Below are 20,381 nucleotides of genomic sequence, written 5' to 3'. Positions count from 1 at the left end.
CGAATAAAATTGAAAGAATAATACAAAGAAACGAGATTATTAATCATTTATCCATTCTGTGTTTCATACGACTCGTCTTGGAAATAGAAACTGCAGTCAACTTTAACTGGATTATTTAAGAAACTATTATTCCGTTTTTAATTTTCAGTGAAGCAACTTCTCTTTATAATCTGCTGCTCGACTATAGTATTGGTACATACTTTAAAGAATTTTTTTAGCAATTACTGGTAGCCTAATATCTTTTTTTCTTTTTCAAGACATTTACTATCACAGCGTATCGTGAATTTGATCTCGCAGCGAGAATTGAGAAAGTTTCCTGAGTTAAGTAACAGGGTGCGAGTAATTATGTAATTATTATGATAAATTGACGAAGAAGTCATCGGTTTGCCGCTGAAGTAGAAAAAGGTTTATATTAAAAATATTTTTGAACTTCGACTTTGTCTCTCGAAGCTTATCAATTTCAAAAAAGTATGACGAAGTTCGACGCATATGTGTATAATATTGTGCTTGTATTTCCAATCGAAACGCGTATTAAACCGGATGTATGAATTGCAAAAGTAAATTTCGCGTTTGACTTGAATTACCGTGCCGTAAATACGACTGACATTAAATTTAAAAGAAGGTAAGGTGTGTTACCATGCTGTTAGAAATTATTAATATAACGACATTGCGCAATAAGACATTTCATAACGCGCTGATATCGTTAATCGAACAGTTAAAAGTGAGACCCATTAAACAACATCCGTAACTGTCAATTTTTATCGTGTCGTAAAACATAACATCGCGATCGCCATTGCAGGGTTTCTTTTGCCAAATTAATATTTCAGTTACGCGACTAAATTATTTTCCGAACAATTAAAACCACGATTCGAAAACTTCGATCGCTATAGTACAGATACGACACTTAGACTCTGATAATAAATAATTTAATCACTTTATGGATTATTTCGAGCTCTCTTTCCAAGATTTTTAAGCATCACGAAGAAGTATCTACAAACAAGTTACCGTAAAGAACGAAATACAGATATTGACAATAATTACAATATATTTATCACTCGCGATAACTGAATAACAAGAACACGAGACAAAATATCTAAATTAAACAGTGCATCGATGATTGAAAACATGTTTATACGCGATGATAAACAAGTTTCACAATTATTTGAAAACACAAAAATTTGATCAATATACCCAATCTCGAGCTAAATTAAAACCATTGTAGAAATAGAAATATCTAAAACAGTAATTGGGTAATCTGTGTGTGTTTGAAAGCAATCAAAATTTTTGAATATCCAATATGTACCAAAAACAATTAAAATATAAAATAAAAACTGCGTACAACGCTAACAACATTGTTATGCGCGCTTGTCTTGTATAATGCAAATGGTCGAACGTTAATTACTTCAAATACACCACAAAAAGAATGCGAATAATAATTTTTATTAGACTCTCCGGAACATTCAAAGCATTAGTTATTCGAATATATTGAAATTCAGTAAACCTTACCTTAGACTAAAATTGATCCAACTCCGACATTAGAGTACTTTAATAAAACCTCTAACAACGAGTTAACAATCTTATCTCTAGCCATCTGATGCCAAATATATAAATAAAAATGGTTCAATCAGCGCGCGACGAAACAACCTAAAGATAAATAAATATCGCTGCAAATTTATCACAATTTAAACGAAAATTACACGTCCCGGTATAAAAAATTCCTACAAAAATAAATACACGTTTCGAGCAGACCGTTCCACTGAACTCATCGGTATACCGATCCAGCGTATCTTGTCTTACGTTAAATTCAATCAAACCTTCGACAACGAGTGAACGATCTTGTCACCGGTCATCTGGTGGTAAATAAAAAGAAAGGAAAACGAAAATCTATCGACCGTGCCGTGATAAATAACTTCAAATTTGTTTCGAATATTGTTACGGGTACAATAATGTACCCATTGCGCGGGTAGTTGTCGCAACGGTCGCGAAACCCCCACCGGAAGAGGAAATAGCGCGCGAAGAACCGACGGACGAAATTGTTTATGAGTGATCGCCTCTTCTCGAGTAAGGGAGCAAGCTGCGAACGACGGCCTCGGCGATCGAACGAGGAATCCGAGGCGAGCGAAGGCCGAGGACGATTCAATTTGTCGGTCTCGGTGCGAGCGTTTCTGGGGGCCCGTGGCGAGATTCACGGCGCGGCACGCAAACCGCGCTCGAAAATTAGCTCGTGACCGAGCGGCGGTGTCAGCGTTAGTAGTAGTAACACCGTGGCCGGTGTCGGCGATACGAAGCGAACGCGAGCGTGAGAGGGCGGAAGGGGGAGTAAGGGAACGACGGGAGGGGCGGGGGAGGGGGCGAGAGAAAGAAAGAAGTTTTGAAAAGGGACTAACGACCGGCAGTTAACGACGGCTCTGAAATTGCTGGTTGCCCGCTGCATCTTCCACGGCCGACCTGGCCGAGAATTATTAAACTGTAGTTTAGTTTAAATTAAGTTATTACCCGGAGCCGTGCCGGTTTGTTTGTCCCTTTTCTACGCTACTATGACCCCTCGGAACGTCTCGCCCCCTCACGGAACCCATTTCTAGCTCCTTTCAGGCGTTTTTCCACCTTGGGATCTTGGCTCTTTCGCGCTGCTTGCGTGGAATCGACGCTTTTCCGCTCGGAACTCCGCCGAATCGCGGGAACCGAGACCTCTCGAGAGATCGGCCACGAGACGCGTCGAGAGTATTTACTTCGCACAAGGAATCATTTTGGAAATCGAAGTTGTTCCGTGTATCTCCGAAACGAGGACACTGAGTAACTTAAGTATAATATTTATACGTGGGTTCAGTTTGTATTTCTTTTCTTGGGGTTTCAAGTTTCCATCGTACATCTTGAGAAAGGTCTCCACTACAGATTGGAACGTTAATTATGAGAATAAATTGCGTTTAATGTTTTCACTTGTAATTAAATGAGTACAGTGACAGAAAGGAAAAATGAGATCGTTTTGGTGCACTTACACCATGGGTATTTGCATGTCTAACGTTACGATCTTGACGTGGAAAACAAAGGTTGAACAGGGGATCCTGTGCCACCGTACTGTGCAGGTTAACCTCCTACAACACGGTCGATTCGTAACTAATTTTTTGTACAAAAGAGATTCTTTTCCAAAAAGAGTGAAAGTATTTGAACCTTTGAAGCGTCTTAAAAAGAATTCTTCTATAAAATGAAAGCAAGGGAATATTTGAGAAAAAGCCATGATCCGATCATAAATAGTACATACGTATAAGTTCAAACTTGTTAAATAATGCGCTCGGGCAATTTGGCTACTCGAAAATATTCTACAACTTTATTGTTTTTCCGAATTTCAAATTAAAATTGTAGAAATATATTCATGAATGGTAAACTTTCAGAAATTGTAAAAACTGAATTTTTGATTTACTCTACTATGCTCTGTAGTTATGCCACTTAATTGCGCTCAAATTTCTACGAAACAGTGTTATGGAAAATTTATGCCACACGAGGGTTCTCTTTCTACCTCGAACCATGCTCTCAAAGTATTCTGTTGTACGAAAGATACGTATACACGTGAATTACTGGATAGTAGCTTTTGAATACTCAAATTGAAAATAGAAATTTCTAAATTCTGTAGTCGAGGCAAGTACGAAATACCAAAATCATTACACGAACGTTCTTGAATTGTAACCACTAGCGAAAACCTGACATTTTCCAAGTTTAACTACCATGTTCTCAGGTTGAGAAACAAATACCACTTCTCAATGAATCGCAATACTTTGAAAAAGACTTATTTCGAGGAATCCAAATGATTTCAGCTTCTTTAACAAGCGGCCACGTTATCGCTGCATCCTGTCATTATTTTCCGATTAGACCGAACGTATAGACATTAGGCGAGTTAATAAAAACTCACCGATTTGTCGAGCTAGCCGACAGCAACGGATAAGATGAATCGATCGAACGGCACAAAAAATTACAAATTAACGAACATCCTTTGCTATTTGGGTTAGGTGGAACCCTCGAATCTAGAGACTTTGAGATCACTTACATTTTCCAGATTTTTCAAGAGAAAATTAAAATTCGATGAATTATATTCGATATAATATTACCAAAGACCTGTTAAAATTTACATTGTTCACCATCCTTTTCTGTTATTTGAGTTAGGACTCTCGAATTTAGAGATCTTACAGGTCACTCGCGTTTTCCATATTTTTCTATGCAAATTGAACTACAGTCAACCTTACATTAACAAAAACCTTTGTTCGTTATTTGGGTTAGCTAGAACATAAAATTATCAAATACACATCCCTAAACTAGAATAACAATACGTTTAGAAATCTTCTACTTTCCAAAATTCATTTCACTAACGACCCTATTCTTTTACTTGGATCAACTCGAGGAAGATCGCAGAAGTTACTTACATTTTTCATATTTTATCGTAAAGATCGAAATATTCTACATTGGACGTAATATTATTAAAAACGTGTGACACTGTAAACAAAAATTTCGAAATATTTCAGGCTCTTTATAAAATTTACTCCATCCTTTTGTAAACAGTGTACTAAATATAATGAAAGTTAATCGAGCTTATAAAACAAAGTTCCATGGATACAAGATACTCGAGAAATCTTTACAATAGTCTTTATGAAATTTACTTCGTCCTTTTAAATATAATGAAAGTTAATCGAGCTTATAAAACAAAGTTCCATGGATACAAGACACTCGAGAAATCTTTACAATACTCTTTATAAAATTTACTTCGTCCTTTTAAATATAATGAAAGTCAATCGAGCTTATAAAACAAAGTTCCATGGATACAAGACACTCGAGAAATCTTTACAATACTCTTTATAAAATTTACTTCGTCCTTTTAAATATAATGAAAGTTAATCGAGCTTATAAAACAAAGTTCCATGGATACAAGATACTCGAGAAATCTTTACAATAGTCTTTATAAAATTTACTTCGTCCTTTTAAATCTAATGAAAGTTAATCGAGCTTATAAAACAAACTTCCGTGGATACAAGATACGCGAGAAAGTTCTGTAAAGTCACCGGCATTCGTAGAATTCCACTAAGAATTACAAGCGGAAATGGCCTACTCGTCAATCAGGGACGAACAATCTAGACTTGGACAGAAATTAACGCGATCTGCGTTCCAAATGAACGCGCGGAATCCGCCCGCGTGCCACGCACGTTTCTACTTTCATCGCTGAAGGCTTTCTTATCTGCTCGACTCGCGGCGTGCCGCTACGTTGTCGCGAACCGGTCATCATTCACGCGGTTCTTCGTAATCTGCGTCGAGCCAACTGCAGTGTGCAGTTTTCCGCGAACGAAATCGCGGATCGTACGATCAAGACGGATCGCGTCGATTTAGAAGCCAGCTTCGGGACACTCGATAGGCGTGAACCGACGGCGAAAGGCCAATGATTTCTAGCCGTTGATCGAACCGATAGACAGACGTTGAAAAAGTGTAACAAACGTATAGGTTGATATCCGTATCCGAACAATTGTCAATTGATTACACAACCGTCTAACAGGAGGCTATTATTCACGGAGGTTGAAGCCCTTGCGTAAAAAGTATTCGCTATCGATCTACCCAAAAAAAGATGTTTCTTGGTAACGATGCAACTGAGCACGATTCTGCAAATGCATCGCGAGCGATGCAACTTTCGATTGACTGAAAGGCTCGCAGGTCACGATGATCGAACAAACGCAAACGTTATGGGACTTGATGGAGTGTTAACGAACCATACGAACTTTATAGAAGTTTCCTCAGAATTTTGGATACGAGTCTGATGTTTATGTACGTGATAATCATTTTCACAAATTTTTCGAGGAACAACAGCTCAAAACGTTCGCAGCTTCGTTCAATATTGCTGATTAACTCAACCTTATTAATTAACTAGCCTGCTACAGTTCAAAGTGTAACGTAATGTTCCCCTAATTTTTCTCAAACCGCAACTCAAGACTTCAAACCCTGAAAGTGCTACCTGAAAGCGTCTTCGGTTTTATTCAACTACTTTAACTTCGGTTCACCGTTTTGATCCTTTGATAATTCAAAAGATATAATTTAAAGTGTCTCTGGAGCTCCTTAACAACACTAACTTTAGCAATAGCCTTGAGTCCTGGATGATTACCGAATGCGTCTTTAATGCTCTCAATCTTTCTTATTGTAGATAATTATCTCGAACCCTTTCGAAACGAACCTTAAAATGTCTTCAGCCTTATCGAATTTCTGTAACTCGAGCTCACTTTCAATGAATGCGTAACTCTAAGTGCCTATAGCTTTAATAGGCTTCTCTAATTTTAGTTTACCACCTTCGCCTTATCACGGATCAAAGTATTAAAAGCTTCAAACATCCCTAGCTCAACATTCACAATTTGTCTCAAGATTTTGAGTCCACAATATCCTCAAACTGTTTCTCTAACAGTAGCTCAACGACTTCACTTTTTACAGCTCGGAGTAAAATTATTCTCAAGATATATATATACATACATACATATAGATGAGGTTCACCAAGTGAAGTATGATCGACTATATTTGGTGAAGTGTTCGTATCTTAATCGTTAACTACGGTATACTAAATTCGGGAATTCTTAGTTTTTCATAGTTAAACTCGAAGTATTCTAATAAATTCTACTTTGACGTCCCTCTGTAAGGATAGAACATAGTAATTTCTAGGCTTTAAAATTAGTCAACAATCGCCATCATATCATTTAAACAATCCTGAAATTAGAGGAGGCTGGGTCCTAACAATTTCTACGTTACATGGAGAATTGCAATGCATTCGATTAAAACTCGAACGAGACGGTGTACAATGTGTTAAACTCCAGTTTCACGTATTGTGCGAGTAACTTTAGCGACAATAACGACGCAACTTTAGCTTTCCAGGGAACTCAGGACAGTTTAGCGTTTCCCAGTGCACGAGGTGTCATCGTTAACAGAAACACAACATTCGGTTAATTTCGGTGTCAGTGTAACATGGACGAAGATTTTAATTTTCTAAACGAAGTAGAAAATTGAGTACAGAAGATCGTTACATTCTGAAATGATTCACAAAATCAATTTATTGCAACGAAAGAGAAGTTAACGAATACGCTCGTTTTCGATGTTGAACCTTCCCTTCGCATCGATTTAATCAGTTTGTAAAATAGAAAATGTTAATTCGAAAAGTTTAATACACAATAATCAATCTGAGAGTAGATACAGTAGAATATATGAATTTAATGTTTAACTGTTAATTACCTTGTACCTTAAATGGATTTAATCCACTTATCCCGCGAATTGAATACGCTGTACAAGTCCTGAAGATTTTAACATTCTTTCGAACAATGTACAATCGGAGACATTAAACATTCCATAGAAACCTATAAAGAATTAAAAAAGCAGAAAATAATTAAAGTGGAGAATGTTATTTTATTTTTCAAGTAGTAACCTCTTTTATCCTAAAAATCCTTTTTATCCTAAAAAGATTGAAAAAATGTCACATTCCTGAGAAATTGAACCACCCATCGAAGACTACATAAAAATAAGAACATTGAGCTATTCGTTTTTAACCCCTTCAAAGTCCATCGTATCTCCCTTTCATGAATTATTCATCAAGATTGTTACATCGTTTATAATCACGTCCAATGCGATAAAACAATCGCGAAATCAATCAAATGTTGTACACATTTACAATCTTTTTCTCGCGATCTTATTCTATTTGCGGAAACTCGGATCTACGTGGTCTCGAGAATAGTTCTTTTGCTCTTAAAGAACAAGAAATAATATTCACTGGATCCAAGCGTTAATGCGTAATCTGTATTATCCCAACGGGAACACGAAACGAACAAAGCAAGATTTTGTCGTCGAGTGTCGAGCAAAAGAAAGGTGAACGGTCCAGAATGGCGAGTGATTTAATTTTATGCATCAATTTCGTGGTGTTCTTATTCGGTGTCGTTTCTTGCCAAAACGAATGCACAAGGCGCGGTCGACGGATTATTTCTCGGTTCGTTCCCCGTCTTACTTTGCGTTTCAATAGCGAACGTTTCCTCGCCGGTTTATCTGAGAGTTCCATTCCCGGCCAGAATATTAATTAGCTCCTGTCACTGACGAATGCCTCGACGATCCTCCGCGCGTTAATTTCCTATAATGTATTTGCTGTAATTAGCCGCTCAGGGTATCGCTAATAAAGAGGAAATTATTGGATTCCGTTGGTCGATTGAAATAAACGCTCGAGATCGCTTCATTGAGCTCGCGTCGATCGTAATGCCAGCTCCGTGCCACGATTCCTGATGAATATAACGAACGACGATCGTTAAAACTACCACGATTGTCTTCGTTTTCGATTTAAAGGCGAATTCAGTTTGCAACCGGATTCCGTTTCGCGTTAACGAAGTACGTACGTGCAAACGTTTTCTATACGTCGGGACGAAATATTAATTTGCAAACGGGAATGTAACTGTGAACTATCTAGAACTGGCCAGGCTTAATTAACGACCGAACTTAATGAGCTGGATTTAATTAAAATCACACCAGATACACGTTACGCATGGCGGCTTGTCGCCGAGAATAAGTAAATAGAGAAGCTGGAAACAATTTGCGCCATTTTCCGCACGTTCTGTTTCGCACGTTTTTGAATAACGGTGATTCGATAGTAAGATCCGAATAGATTGAACGTTTACAAAACGATGGTGTACGTAATGACCGTATCACGGTGATGATTTTTCTTAGAGCTTAGAGCTTTCTTAGAAACTTCGAGCTTTGTTTTATTTTTCGATCGCGACGAAATAAACGTCACGCGTAATTACGTATGCTCGAACGAAGACAGAAACGAGGATTTATTTTACACGGATTATAATTGGGCATTTAATTTCGTTAATGCGTTTGATCCGTGGATCTAATCGTTTGGAACTATACGCGGCGTTGTACATAAATAAATGTGAGATGGACAAATAGTCACGGATAAAAGCTAAACTCAACCGAATTGAATACACGTGACATTCTGGCAGAAGTAAAAAAAGGTAATAAATTCAAAACCGTAAAAAGAGCACGCTTCTGAATGTAAAAATCCCAATTCCGAAATTTCTGAAGCGAGAACACCCGGAAACACTGAAACAGTAAATCTTTTATCACCGGAACGAATACATTACACAGCATAAAAATCCCGAGTCCGAAATCGCGGAAGCAAAAGTACTTTTAAATGTAAATTGAAACAATATACCTGAAATTGCAGAAGTACTTTTAACCGAATAAAACGCAAGTTCGAAATTCGGGACAAAAATCGGAAATACTTTCAGATACGAACGTTGTAAAATCCAACGCTGCGAAATAAAATAAAAAAAAGGGTACGTAGAATTTCGAGAGGGAAATTTTGAAAATAGTGAATCCAAACGTATCGGTAAAAATTTACTCTCAAGTACACCGAAACCGTACAAGTTTACGATAGAAATCGTTCAAACTGAAACACAAAGTTTGCCCAATGAATTTCTGCCACGAGCATGCAAGTTCGTCGCAACACACAAAAGCCCTTTGAACTCCTCGAAGCATCGTTACCGTTAAAATAATCTTTGATCGTTGTCGACGATCAGTTTATAATAATTATTCGTCATGAACAATTTCTCGTAGTTAATTGGTCGTGTAAGATCGAGCAATTCGTTTACGCGGATCTCGCTCGCCGATAAAAGGCAGAGACTGGAACGATAAAACTGCGTCGCAACAATAAGACCGAGGGCGATCATCGATGAACAAGCTTCAATTACGCCCCTGTCTAATTAAGTATCGACGGGAGTCCGCTGATAATCCTGAATACTCGTCAGTCACTCTCTCGTCTATTAGCTTCGATGAGCTCGTTAACAATTGCACCTCTACTGCAGTCGCACAATCGAGTTGGAGTATTTCTGTCGTTGGCCCGATGTTGGCCAATAACCTTAGTTTTTACGAAGACGATTAAATAGGTTTATAGAGATCTGGATTGGTTAGAGTGACTGGATTGGTCACCGATCAATTTTGTTGAAAAAAGGGACCGCTGAAGAGGCTATTAAATATTCTTCGACATCGGTTAAGAGTCCATTGGTAACTAATAAATTTAATAAAAACGGAAGTTACCGATAAAGACAGTAACTATATACAGGGATCAATCCACGTTGATTTCAGTATTGACCAAGGTATTTATTGAAATATTAAATCGTTTAAAAGGCGATCAAACGTTCCTAGATGCTGGTCGATAAAGACAGTAACGATTTCTAGAGATCAGTGTATTCTGTTTACACTCTCGATTAATGAATTTATTGAAAAAGTCAACCGATTGAAAAAGTGACTAAATATTCCTAGGCAACAGCTGCAAGTAACCAATGGATTTACTAACGAAAGGAATAAGAATATTCACAGTTCAATTTGAATCTATTATGCGTATGATCGATAAGTTTATTGAAAAGAGAATTCATTAAGAAAGCGATTAAATATTTTTGAAAGTCAGCTAGTCCATTAACGACTAATGAACTTACCGAAATAGAGTGTTACCGATTAGAGACAGGAACCATTTCCGAGTGTCAGCTCAAAGTATCTGCACTGTTGACCGAGGAATTTATTAAAAAGTAAACTGACCGAAATGACAATTAAATATTCCGAGGCATTAATTGAGAATGCAATAACTATCAATGATTATGTCGAAATAGGGACTTGCTGACAATAGAAATGATCATTTCTAGAGTTCAATTCAGACTGAAATCTTCTATCGGCTGATAAATTTATCGGAAGGACGACTGGATCAAATATTCCTAGACATTAGCGAGAATTCCACCGATAATCAATAAACGCTATAAAAAAAAGGACTTGTTGAAAAAGACATCAAAAGATTCTAGAGAGTGGAGATCGGTTCAAATTGACTGCATTGTCGACGAAAGAGTTTCTTGACAAGGACACGTTAAAAATACCATCAAGAAGTCCTAGAGAACAGTCCAATCGGTTTATACTATCGATCGATAAATATATTCAAAGCGAAACTCGCTCGAGAGACCATCAAACTTCATTACCAATCGACCTAGGCTCAATTCATGAGCAACGAATTTATTGAAAATGGGACTTGCGATCAACCAATGCAAAAGATCGGTTCAGAGTGATTGCATTGTCTAGGAACGAATTCAATGAAAACGGAACTGGTTGAAGTTTTCATAGGCACAGGTTCTTAACAAAGAAAGCAGACACTTAGCGAGGGAGATCTCTCACGTCTGTCAGACGTGACACGTTTATCTTAAACACTGTTACGTTAAACACTCGCGGAACTCATTAGTTAGGTTGCCCGCTTGCAGGTCGCGTTACGTGCGGTTGGTTATGCTAGTTGGCCCATTAGAGAAATTAGAAGAGGAGTATTTTAAATGCGCGTGTACAGCGAAAGCGACGCAAACAGTTGTGGATTTCATTTAAGTGCCACTGCTTTTTCTGAAACGTCCGATGCTGAATTAGTTTCGCATGTTTGTTTCCGCGACGGGGGGTATGTAGATACATTAAGAGAAGAATTGCTGGCGAGTATTAAATTATAGGGAGAAAAATGACTGCGTGAAAATCGGTTTCGCAGATAAGCTGTCGTTGTTTACAACGGAGAAATTCGTTACCTTCGGCACGGTTAGAAAATTGAAACAGTGACTGGAGAAACTTCCATGACAAGTAGTGAAAAGAATCACGGGAAACAAACTACACGCAATACGCAAAACACCGAGCAGATGCGACGCGAAGCGTAATCGTGCAAAGAAAGTAAATAATAAAGGTGCGCGATGACGGAAATTATTGCACCTCTTTAAAAGTAACGTACAATGTCGTCATTTTCTAGATTCAAACTATTCGGAAGAAAGAAATCTCTTTGCGTATTTTGTAAATTCGATGCTCTTTAAATACGCGAAACACCGAGCAGATGCGACGCGAAGCGTAATCGTACAAAGAAAGAAAATAATAAAGATGCGCGATGACGGAAATTATTGCACCTCTTTAAAAGTAACGTACAATGTCGTCATTTTCTAGATTCATATTATTCGGAAGCAAGAAATCTCTTTGCGTATTTTGTATATTCGATGCTCTTTAAATCGACTCGATTATATTCATCCATGATTGTATTCACGGGTAACAAAAGCTTTTATAGCGACGAGAGAATAATGAGGTAACAATAAGTCCAAGTCCGAGTAAGCAGGAACTGGCCAAGATTGCCGCGTGTTTCGACGAAACAACAGGAAAAAGTTGTGAGAGTTAAGTGGCACTCCCTCCGAGGCATAAACAAGCGTTAGGGACATGAATGGGATCACGTAAAAAACAGATTTCCACCCTCGATCTCGTACACGAAACGTGATTTCAGCCCGTCAGCTCGACGTAAGGGTGGAAAAAGGGCGTTACGGATTGGGGCTAACCCTGTAAGCGATCCCAGGGGCTCGTCAAGAACGATCTTATGATTGACCGTGTTACGGCACTCCCTGTAGACCATTTTCCGAGAGTATCTTGGAAATAGATACATTCGAACGAGAGGCTGCGCGAACAAGAAAGAGCGCTAGAGACTATCGCGCAACGATCTGGCTCTGTAGTGTTATTTGAACAGACATTTTAGTGTTGGAATGGCTGGCTGAATCACGATCGAGTAATTCGCTGATAAATGGAAATTCATTCATAAAAATATAGATTAAAATTCGGAGGGTTATTTTATCTACGTGCATTGCAATAATTTAGATTATCCATGTTACGGAAGTTTCAATGCTAAGAGTAACTCGTTTTTAAGTAAAACTCGTTTTAAGTAACAGTTGAAATAAACTGTCTTTGGATATTAAGTTGTTATAAACATTTTATCGCAGTTCATCGTTATCCTTTTAATTTATTCAGAGTAGTAACGACACAGATTTTATAAATAAAATGACGTAAATAATTCAGAGTGGTTCGTTCAACCTCTTGAAAATTCAATGCTTTAAAAGCAGAGAATTTTATTAAATACAATTGTGCAGCATCGAATACTCCGCAAAGATGTGGAATACTCCACATTTGTAACAAATTATTAACAGATTCTTCGAATCGTCCATAAGGATGTAATAATATATTAAAATTCGTGTTTTATAAAGAATGAAAATGTTTTACTTATGTCGTAATAATGGATCGAGGTACACATTGGAAAAAAGAAAACCTAGGTATCTACGTACATGTGAATAATAAATATTTCTACTCTAAAATACTACATGGATGTCTTCAAGTTCCTCGTCAAATAAAGAGAGCGTTAAATATTATTTATCGCGTAGTTTTCAGAAGAGCAATTATCGTTCATGGTCGATCAAAAATTCCATCGCCGGCGTAGCTTCTCGACAAAAATACTTTCCGTTCTTGAGCAATAATGCTGGGAAGTCAGAATCTAATAATGTTGACATAAATAATCGCGCGAGTAACACGCAATTTAATTCACATTGTAAATTAAGCAACAAAGTAGCAACTAACTACCTAAGCAAGCTCGCTATCGTTCATGCCTCAAAATTGCAGCTTGTGAAGCGATAAGTATGCAAAGTAACGCAGAAAGGAACGCGACAACAAATATAGAACAGCCTTTCGGTTCGATCCAAAAATATATTATCGATTTCTATAAATAATATATTAGTGGTATCGAGGGACGATAAATATTTCACGAACAATTTACATCCATTTCGTTCTCCAAAATACTTTCTTAATTCGTTAATGACATTTTCAAATTGTAAATGTATTATCTCCGATCCTTGTACTTTGAAAACGGAAACTTATTGTCTTCTTTTAGACACTGACATTTTGCCTCGTCCGATTCGTTACGGATACGTTACGATTGCGGATAAACACACCATAGAGATTCGAATTATAATCAATTTACCGCGCAACGAAGAACTATTTCGTTTCGAATTTTCATTTCACGTACGTTTCGCGGAAAGTGTGTTTACATCGTATCCTTGTAGGATGTTGCACGCATAATTGGAAATACATTGTTTCCATGCCTCCGGCACGACTTACAAAGCGCGAATACTCTGCTCCGTCTGTAACATTGTGTTTCGAGTAACAAGCAAGCGCATTCCGAGTTTTCGTTACCTGGTAATTAAAAGTAGAACATATATAAGATCAATCCGAGGCGCAAGAACCTGAATGTTGTTCAGGAACGAACGAAAGCTTCGATCTCCGGACCAGGTGTCTCCGACTAATCATTTTCGAAACAGAGGAAAAAGTAGCGCACAAGTGCAATTTTCTTCCCGCGATATCGCGTCTCGCGCAGCTGCACCGATTATCAAAGGCATCGGGACTTAACGGTTAAGTGACCTGAAAAGGCTTCGCTTACCTTTCTTCTCGTCATCCTCGTCGGCGTGATCGGCACCGTGATGAAGATGATGGGCGGCCGGATGGTGGCTAGTTATCGCCGGCACCAGGGGGTGGTTCCCTAGTGCCGGATGCGGATGATGAGGATGATGATGACTGAGGAACCTGACAGCAGCTGCGGCCGCCTGATGCTGAGCCTGCATAGTCTGCTGAACCTGACTTTGAACCTGTCCGAGGACAGGGTGATGCGGTGGCCATCCTGTTAGATGAAACGGAAACACGGGTGTCGCCCTCTGGAACAGTCTGGCTGGACTCAGGAGGGAACCACCGGAACCAGTGGAACCGCTACCAGGAGGCAGTGGGAAGGACAGACCACCTCCTGGTTCCAGGACCATGTTTGGTACCAACTTGATGACTGACTGTCTCTCCGACGGAGAGGCCTTACTTCTTTTGCATTTATGGATCTCTCCTCCTGGCTTCGATCGACGTTGCTACTCAAGCGTTATCCTTCTATGCTCATTGGAACCGACGATCGCGGAAGACAATCTGTTCAAGTCCAGTCGCTCGGTTCAACGAATCGACGATTATCGACATAGAAAGATTCCCTACGAATAGCTCGGCTCGTGTTTGTTTACATTTTCCGAAACTCTGGTTTCGCCGCTCTGCTGGGTGTTTATGGTCCGTTTACGATAGCCGCGTAGACGACGATCGTGTTCATTGAAAAGAGATCTCCGAATAGGTTCGCGAGTCTGTCTCGAGTGTAATTCGTTCGAAGGTACTCGACGCAGGTGCCGTCGGGAAGCGCGACTCGAGGCTTTTGTCGGTTTACAACGATCTTTCTTCAACGACCTGTCGAACCGAGATACTTTCGATCACCATCGATTGCAGCCTGACGGTTCTTTGCCAGCTACGCCGTCGAACGTCGAGAAGTTTGAAAATCTTTTCCCAGACTTGAGAAATCATCGAGCAAGACAGTCGCGATTTATCGAAACACGATAGACACGAATCGGTCTCGAGAGTCCTTCAGTCCATACACAAACACAGTGTCAAAATTATCACTCCGGTCACTCTGACGGTTTCTCGTCGACCCTCTTCCAAATCATCCTGACGCGTAGTCCAAGTAATGCCCGTTGTTCCATGTGTCCGACCTCCGCGCCGCTTGCAGCGCACCGAACAAAGAAAGTCACCGTAGGAAACTGGACCGTTGCGTAAAACACCGGTCTCGGAACACTCGAGGATTTACACTTCCTGACCTGGTTGTGGACGGGCAGCGTGATCCCACCTGGTGTTTACGTTGCGCAATCGGCACCGACGAAAACACTGATCAGCTGACGTGATTGGTAACACGGAGCCGTTCGATGACTCCGTACGGCAAATTCGGCCGCGTAACGAACGGATTCCAAGGGTTCCTCGCTGGCAAGGTCCTGTTAGTGTTAGGACCACTACGGCACGAGCCAACGGCACAGCACTATCTGCCTGGAGAGTCAAGTCAACGGCTCCCCTCTGTACACGGAGCCCAAACTGGTTTTGGTCGCCACCCAGAGTCCCGGGATTGGTCGGACGAACGGTGGGCTCACCGGTGCCACTCCACTCCTGGCCAATGAGGACGGATGGATTACGGAGCGAACTCCGCCTCGTGGACGGTTTTTTTGCCCCGGAATTGAATCGACGCCCCTTCCTTCCAGTAACGGAACCGTCGGTGGGGACGAATCAATTGGTGGCTGCCCTGAAACCGGCCGCAAGATGGCTCCTCCCTACCCCACAGCATTCGGAAAATCACCCCTACCGTGGACCCCCGGCACCGTCGACCTTAGCCACCGAATTCAGCCACTGGATACACACCCGTCTCCTCTACGTCCGAAATTTTCAAACGTGGAAAAAACGAGTATCGTCTCCGCGAAACTTCTTCCACCGCCGTTCCACGATTTCAACGACTCGCCAATTATCCGGGATACGTTCGACGGGAATCCAATGAATACCGATCGCAGGATCGATGCCAGACCAACGAGAAACTTCGAGACAATCGTGTCTTGGCTTCGTTGTTCGTCTACCGGTGAAGGAGACCGACAACGTTTCCCTTTCTTCGCGATCGGGGCCTCCGACGATTGTTGTGGATTCCACCACTTCCCGCAACCCCCACCAGGGGCGTATCTTTCACCCCCTCCAGCCCTCGAGGGCACGATCCTCTTTTAATAAGAGGAGCTCGGAGCTCGGAGGCGTTAAGTAATTACATCTATTCTCTTCTGGGGAGGAAATTACCTGCGCCTCGGGGTGGGAAAAATTAGGAAATTAAAATTAACCCCCGCCACGAGCACCGAGCCGAGTTTCCTCCCTCTTCGCTCCGCTACGGCGTTCCTCTCCACCGCGCTGCTCTCACTCTCTCACTCTCTCTCTCTCTCTCACTCTCTCTTTCTCTCGCTCGTTCTCGGCACCGTGCACTCCGCTGGAACTCTTCGTTCTCGAATTTAGGAGGAGCCGGCGGCCATTACCGCTTACGTAATCTTTTTACAGTGGCGGCAGCACCTTGTTAAGCAAAGTTATTTAGCGCGCGACGCCGTGTTAGCCCGGCTGCCGGCGTGTCTCCGTCTATTCGAGTCGAAAACCATCGTCCTCTCGTACGTTTCGCGGAGTAAGACTCGATAACGATTTTCCCATTCCGAGCGATCTTTCACGTACGTCCGTCAGTCAACGTCTTTCGCGTCCCTTTTACAACGGGGCGCAACAACAACCACGACGACCACGACGACAACGATACTACGAGAGAAACGGCTTCTCAGTAATCAATGCGAGTTCAAATTGCGGAATAAATTTCATCCACGCGAGGCTTCGCTCGCTGAAAAATCGATTTTGGTAATCCGCCAAATGTGCGTGCACCGAAGTAAATGGCGAGCAATAACGTCTGAAACAGTAGGTACGCAAATACATGTCGATACTGTTCTTCGATTTTCTTTTCCCTCCTCGAGAGATTGAATGAACTCTTAATAACGATTTCCGTATCGTTCATCTCTATGTTATTAAATCGTATTTACTCCAGATATTGCTATGCGTTGCTAAATTTTAATACTTTCGTTCGTATTGGACGAATTACTTAAAATCCTCTTTAGTATTCATCCACGTGTAGAATCGGAACTTTTTCAAGTCTATTTCTGGATCTCTTCGGTGACACACCGACGCACAATTAAAAATGATCAAAAATAAAAGAATATCGCGACATGGAAATTACTTTATACAGTTTTCTCCGGTTCAATTCGTTTATTTTGTATCGTTTAACCGTACCCGTTACGTTTACCGATATTGTTCGTGAGAAATAGTAATTGGGTAATTTTCTAAACTTCGGAATTGCAAATAAAATGGAGATCGCTGTTGAAATTCCGAGACAACCGTTTGTTATTCTTACCGCGCGTTGATTTTCACTTTTCGTCCTCCAGGCTGCGTCATTTCGTTACGCGACGAACGGCTAAATACTTGCGTCGAGGGAGCCGCAGTTTTCTCCTGGAATTAAAAATTCGCTGCATCCTATTTGTCACGCGGCCGGAGCCTGCAGAATTTATACTCGAGAAACGTGCGCGCGTCAAGGGAGACGCTATCGGCTGACAAACGCGTCTGCAGTCAATTTGCCTAGTAACAGATGCGTTTCTATTATCTGTCAGGGGCGTTCGTTCTTTGTACTCGTGACAGAACACATTACGATTTTGTAAGTAGTACCGTTCTCGTTCGTTCCGTTTGCGTTCGTTGGCGCCGTTGCAATCGTCGTTTCTAAAATATCTTGCAAAATCGAAGAAACATCGTGCGTACTTGCCCGTTTCAAAATTTCGAGATACTTTCATCGAAATTGTGGTAATTATTGCTCGTGCGAACCTCGAAGGGCCCGAGAAGACAGGAACAATAAAAAATTTCATTGCAAAGTATCTTGGAGCTCGTGAACTGAAATGAAAGTAAACCAACATCTTGTATCGTTAATAGCGTCGATGGTGTCTTTTTCGGTGAGTTTGAGAAGAAATATATTCTCGATTTTATACAGTTTCCACGATACGATACACGATTCAATATTACGGCAATAAATATCAGAAAATCAAGACACGTGTCATTTATTCGTTTCAAAAGCTCGAATCGAGGTTAAGTTTTCAAACGGCGCTGTTATGTGTACACTTCCGCGTATGCGCGATAAAGAGGATTAACAATTAGAACGAATATTACGAGTACAATTTAAAACGAAATGTATTCTTTAAACGACAACGGAAGGGGCGAGTGAATTCGATTGTAAGAATCGGTGCAATCTTATGTTTCGTACAATTGCAATTATTTCTACCTTCGAACGATAATTATTTCCGTGGGTAACACGTTGCTTTCGACAGAATTTTTAACAAACGTTCAAAGTAGGGAAAATATCCTAGATATTATACAAGCGTAGAATTTTCCGAATCCGCGTCTTGGAAAATTCAAATAAATACCACACGGAGAGATATACTCTCCAGATAGACGATAAATATCCTCGCGCGATGAACAAAAATTCCGTTAAATCGTGTCAAATTTCCAAGACCCCTAAGATTCGCGCTGTTCGATACTGGCGTTACATCGAAACAAAAGCGAGAACCTTCCAAACCTCGAAAATTTTAACTATTTTAGAATCGTCGTCGCTGGAACATTCTCGCGGGACCGTTCTCGTTATAGGTATAAAAAGTAGCGGAGAAAAGTTCACGCCGAATTTGTCCTGGAACTCGAACGAATCCGTTTCGGAATTCAACGCCACCGATGGTTCATCGAATTCCGAGTCGGTAGGAATCGTTCATCGTTACCCCCCAGGGACTCGGGCCAGAAACTCTGAGTTTTCTGCGAAAACGTTGGTCCCTCTCCCGGTGGAGTGTAGGGGCTGAACCAATACACGCGCGACGAGGAAACTGGCGAGTTCCTAATTTACACGGCCGCCACATTCTCCGAAGCCCTTTTGGCCCAGACTCCAGAGCGCCGTCGGAACTTCGCCGACGATTAAAACGCTTTAGTAATTAACTGGGTCTCCTCACCTTCCGCGGTAACAGTTACCGAGCCACCAGGCGGCCTCCTTCTACCAACCGGTGGCGAGGATCGTTCTCCGTTCCACGTTCCCATCCTTCGTCGAGCACCTCTTCTTCTCACCCTCTTTTCCCTCCCTCTTTCGCGCCACTTCTGGCCTGCCGGCGCATATTTAGGGATCGCTGGTTAGAGGTTGCCCGGGCAACCGCGCCGAGAAACCCTCTGTCGTTACCAGGGCAACCTTCTCCTCTCCTTCGTCTTCCCACCCCGATGCTCCTTCCGAACACGGCCAGATTCAATTCGTGAGAGCGAGAACGAATCGACCGAGTGGAAGGAGACGTAGGCGCTATATACCCCCTACCAAGGGGACGCCAAGGGAAAAAGGAGAAGATGCCGCACGTTCGGTGATTGTATTTGATAGCCTCGACCGTGGACGTGGAGAATGAAGATTCGACCTTGATTAAAGCAGCCCCCCCTCAAATGCCATCGAGAACTTTTCCGCGGGATATTTCCTTACCGCGCGACCGAAACTACTCCTCGCGAGAACGCTTCGAAGAGTTCGAGGTCGCGTCTCGGGGTGCGTACGGTCCCTTGATTGTTTCGGCCAATTAAGGGGGTGAATCGTTTCCGGTTTTCCTGTAACAGAAGTTTCGAGCGTACGAGCTCTCGGAGGTGACGTGCCCATCGAACGTGTCCAGATTACCGAGGCAAAAATTGTGCGCGTTTGCGTCAGGGGAGCAAACGCAAACTATTATTTTGCGCGCTTCCTCGGATTAAATAGGACGGGAGGATCGACATTGATCGAAGAAGGTATGCTTGTTGGTACGATGGATGAGTAGTTATTATTTATTGATTCGAAACCAGTTATATTTACGCGTTTCGAGGCGTAGGTTTTGAGTCGTTTTCGTAAAATGTGAGATCACGTGTAAACTGTGAATACGATATTGAAATTACGTTTACGAACGTTTGGGGGAAATTGAGGGAGAATAGTAATGGAAGGAATGGAACAAAAAGTAGAGGATGCGATAACTGTCGTAGTAATTTAGGTATGGAGTAACGTGACAAACGTGTGCAAAGTAGCAAAGAGAATATATGGATTAATC

The 20,381-nt window shown here is 41.1% G+C and overlaps 1 protein-coding gene across 1 annotated transcript in view; it reads right to left on the bottom strand.

Annotated features, from left to right (window-relative positions):
• The window catches only part of LOC143149009 (uncharacterized), a 68,825-nt gene extending 53,130 nt beyond the window's left edge, over positions 1-15,695 (bottom strand). The window contains exon 1 of the mRNA XM_076315959.1: positions 14,291-15,695. Coding sequence (XP_076172074.1) covers positions 14,291-14,663 — 373 coding nt within the window. The 5' untranslated portion in view covers positions 14,664-15,695. The remainder of the gene's footprint in view (positions 1-14,290) is intronic.
• Positions 15,696-20,381: the final 4,686 nt, after the last annotated feature.

The sequence above is a fragment of the Ptiloglossa arizonensis genome, chromosome 7 (assembly GCF_051014685.1).
Source record: "Ptiloglossa arizonensis isolate GNS036 chromosome 7, iyPtiAriz1_principal, whole genome shotgun sequence".
Taxonomy (NCBI): Eukaryota; Metazoa; Arthropoda; class Insecta; order Hymenoptera; family Colletidae; genus Ptiloglossa; species Ptiloglossa arizonensis.
This window is presented reverse-complemented; position numbering and strand designations above follow the sequence as displayed.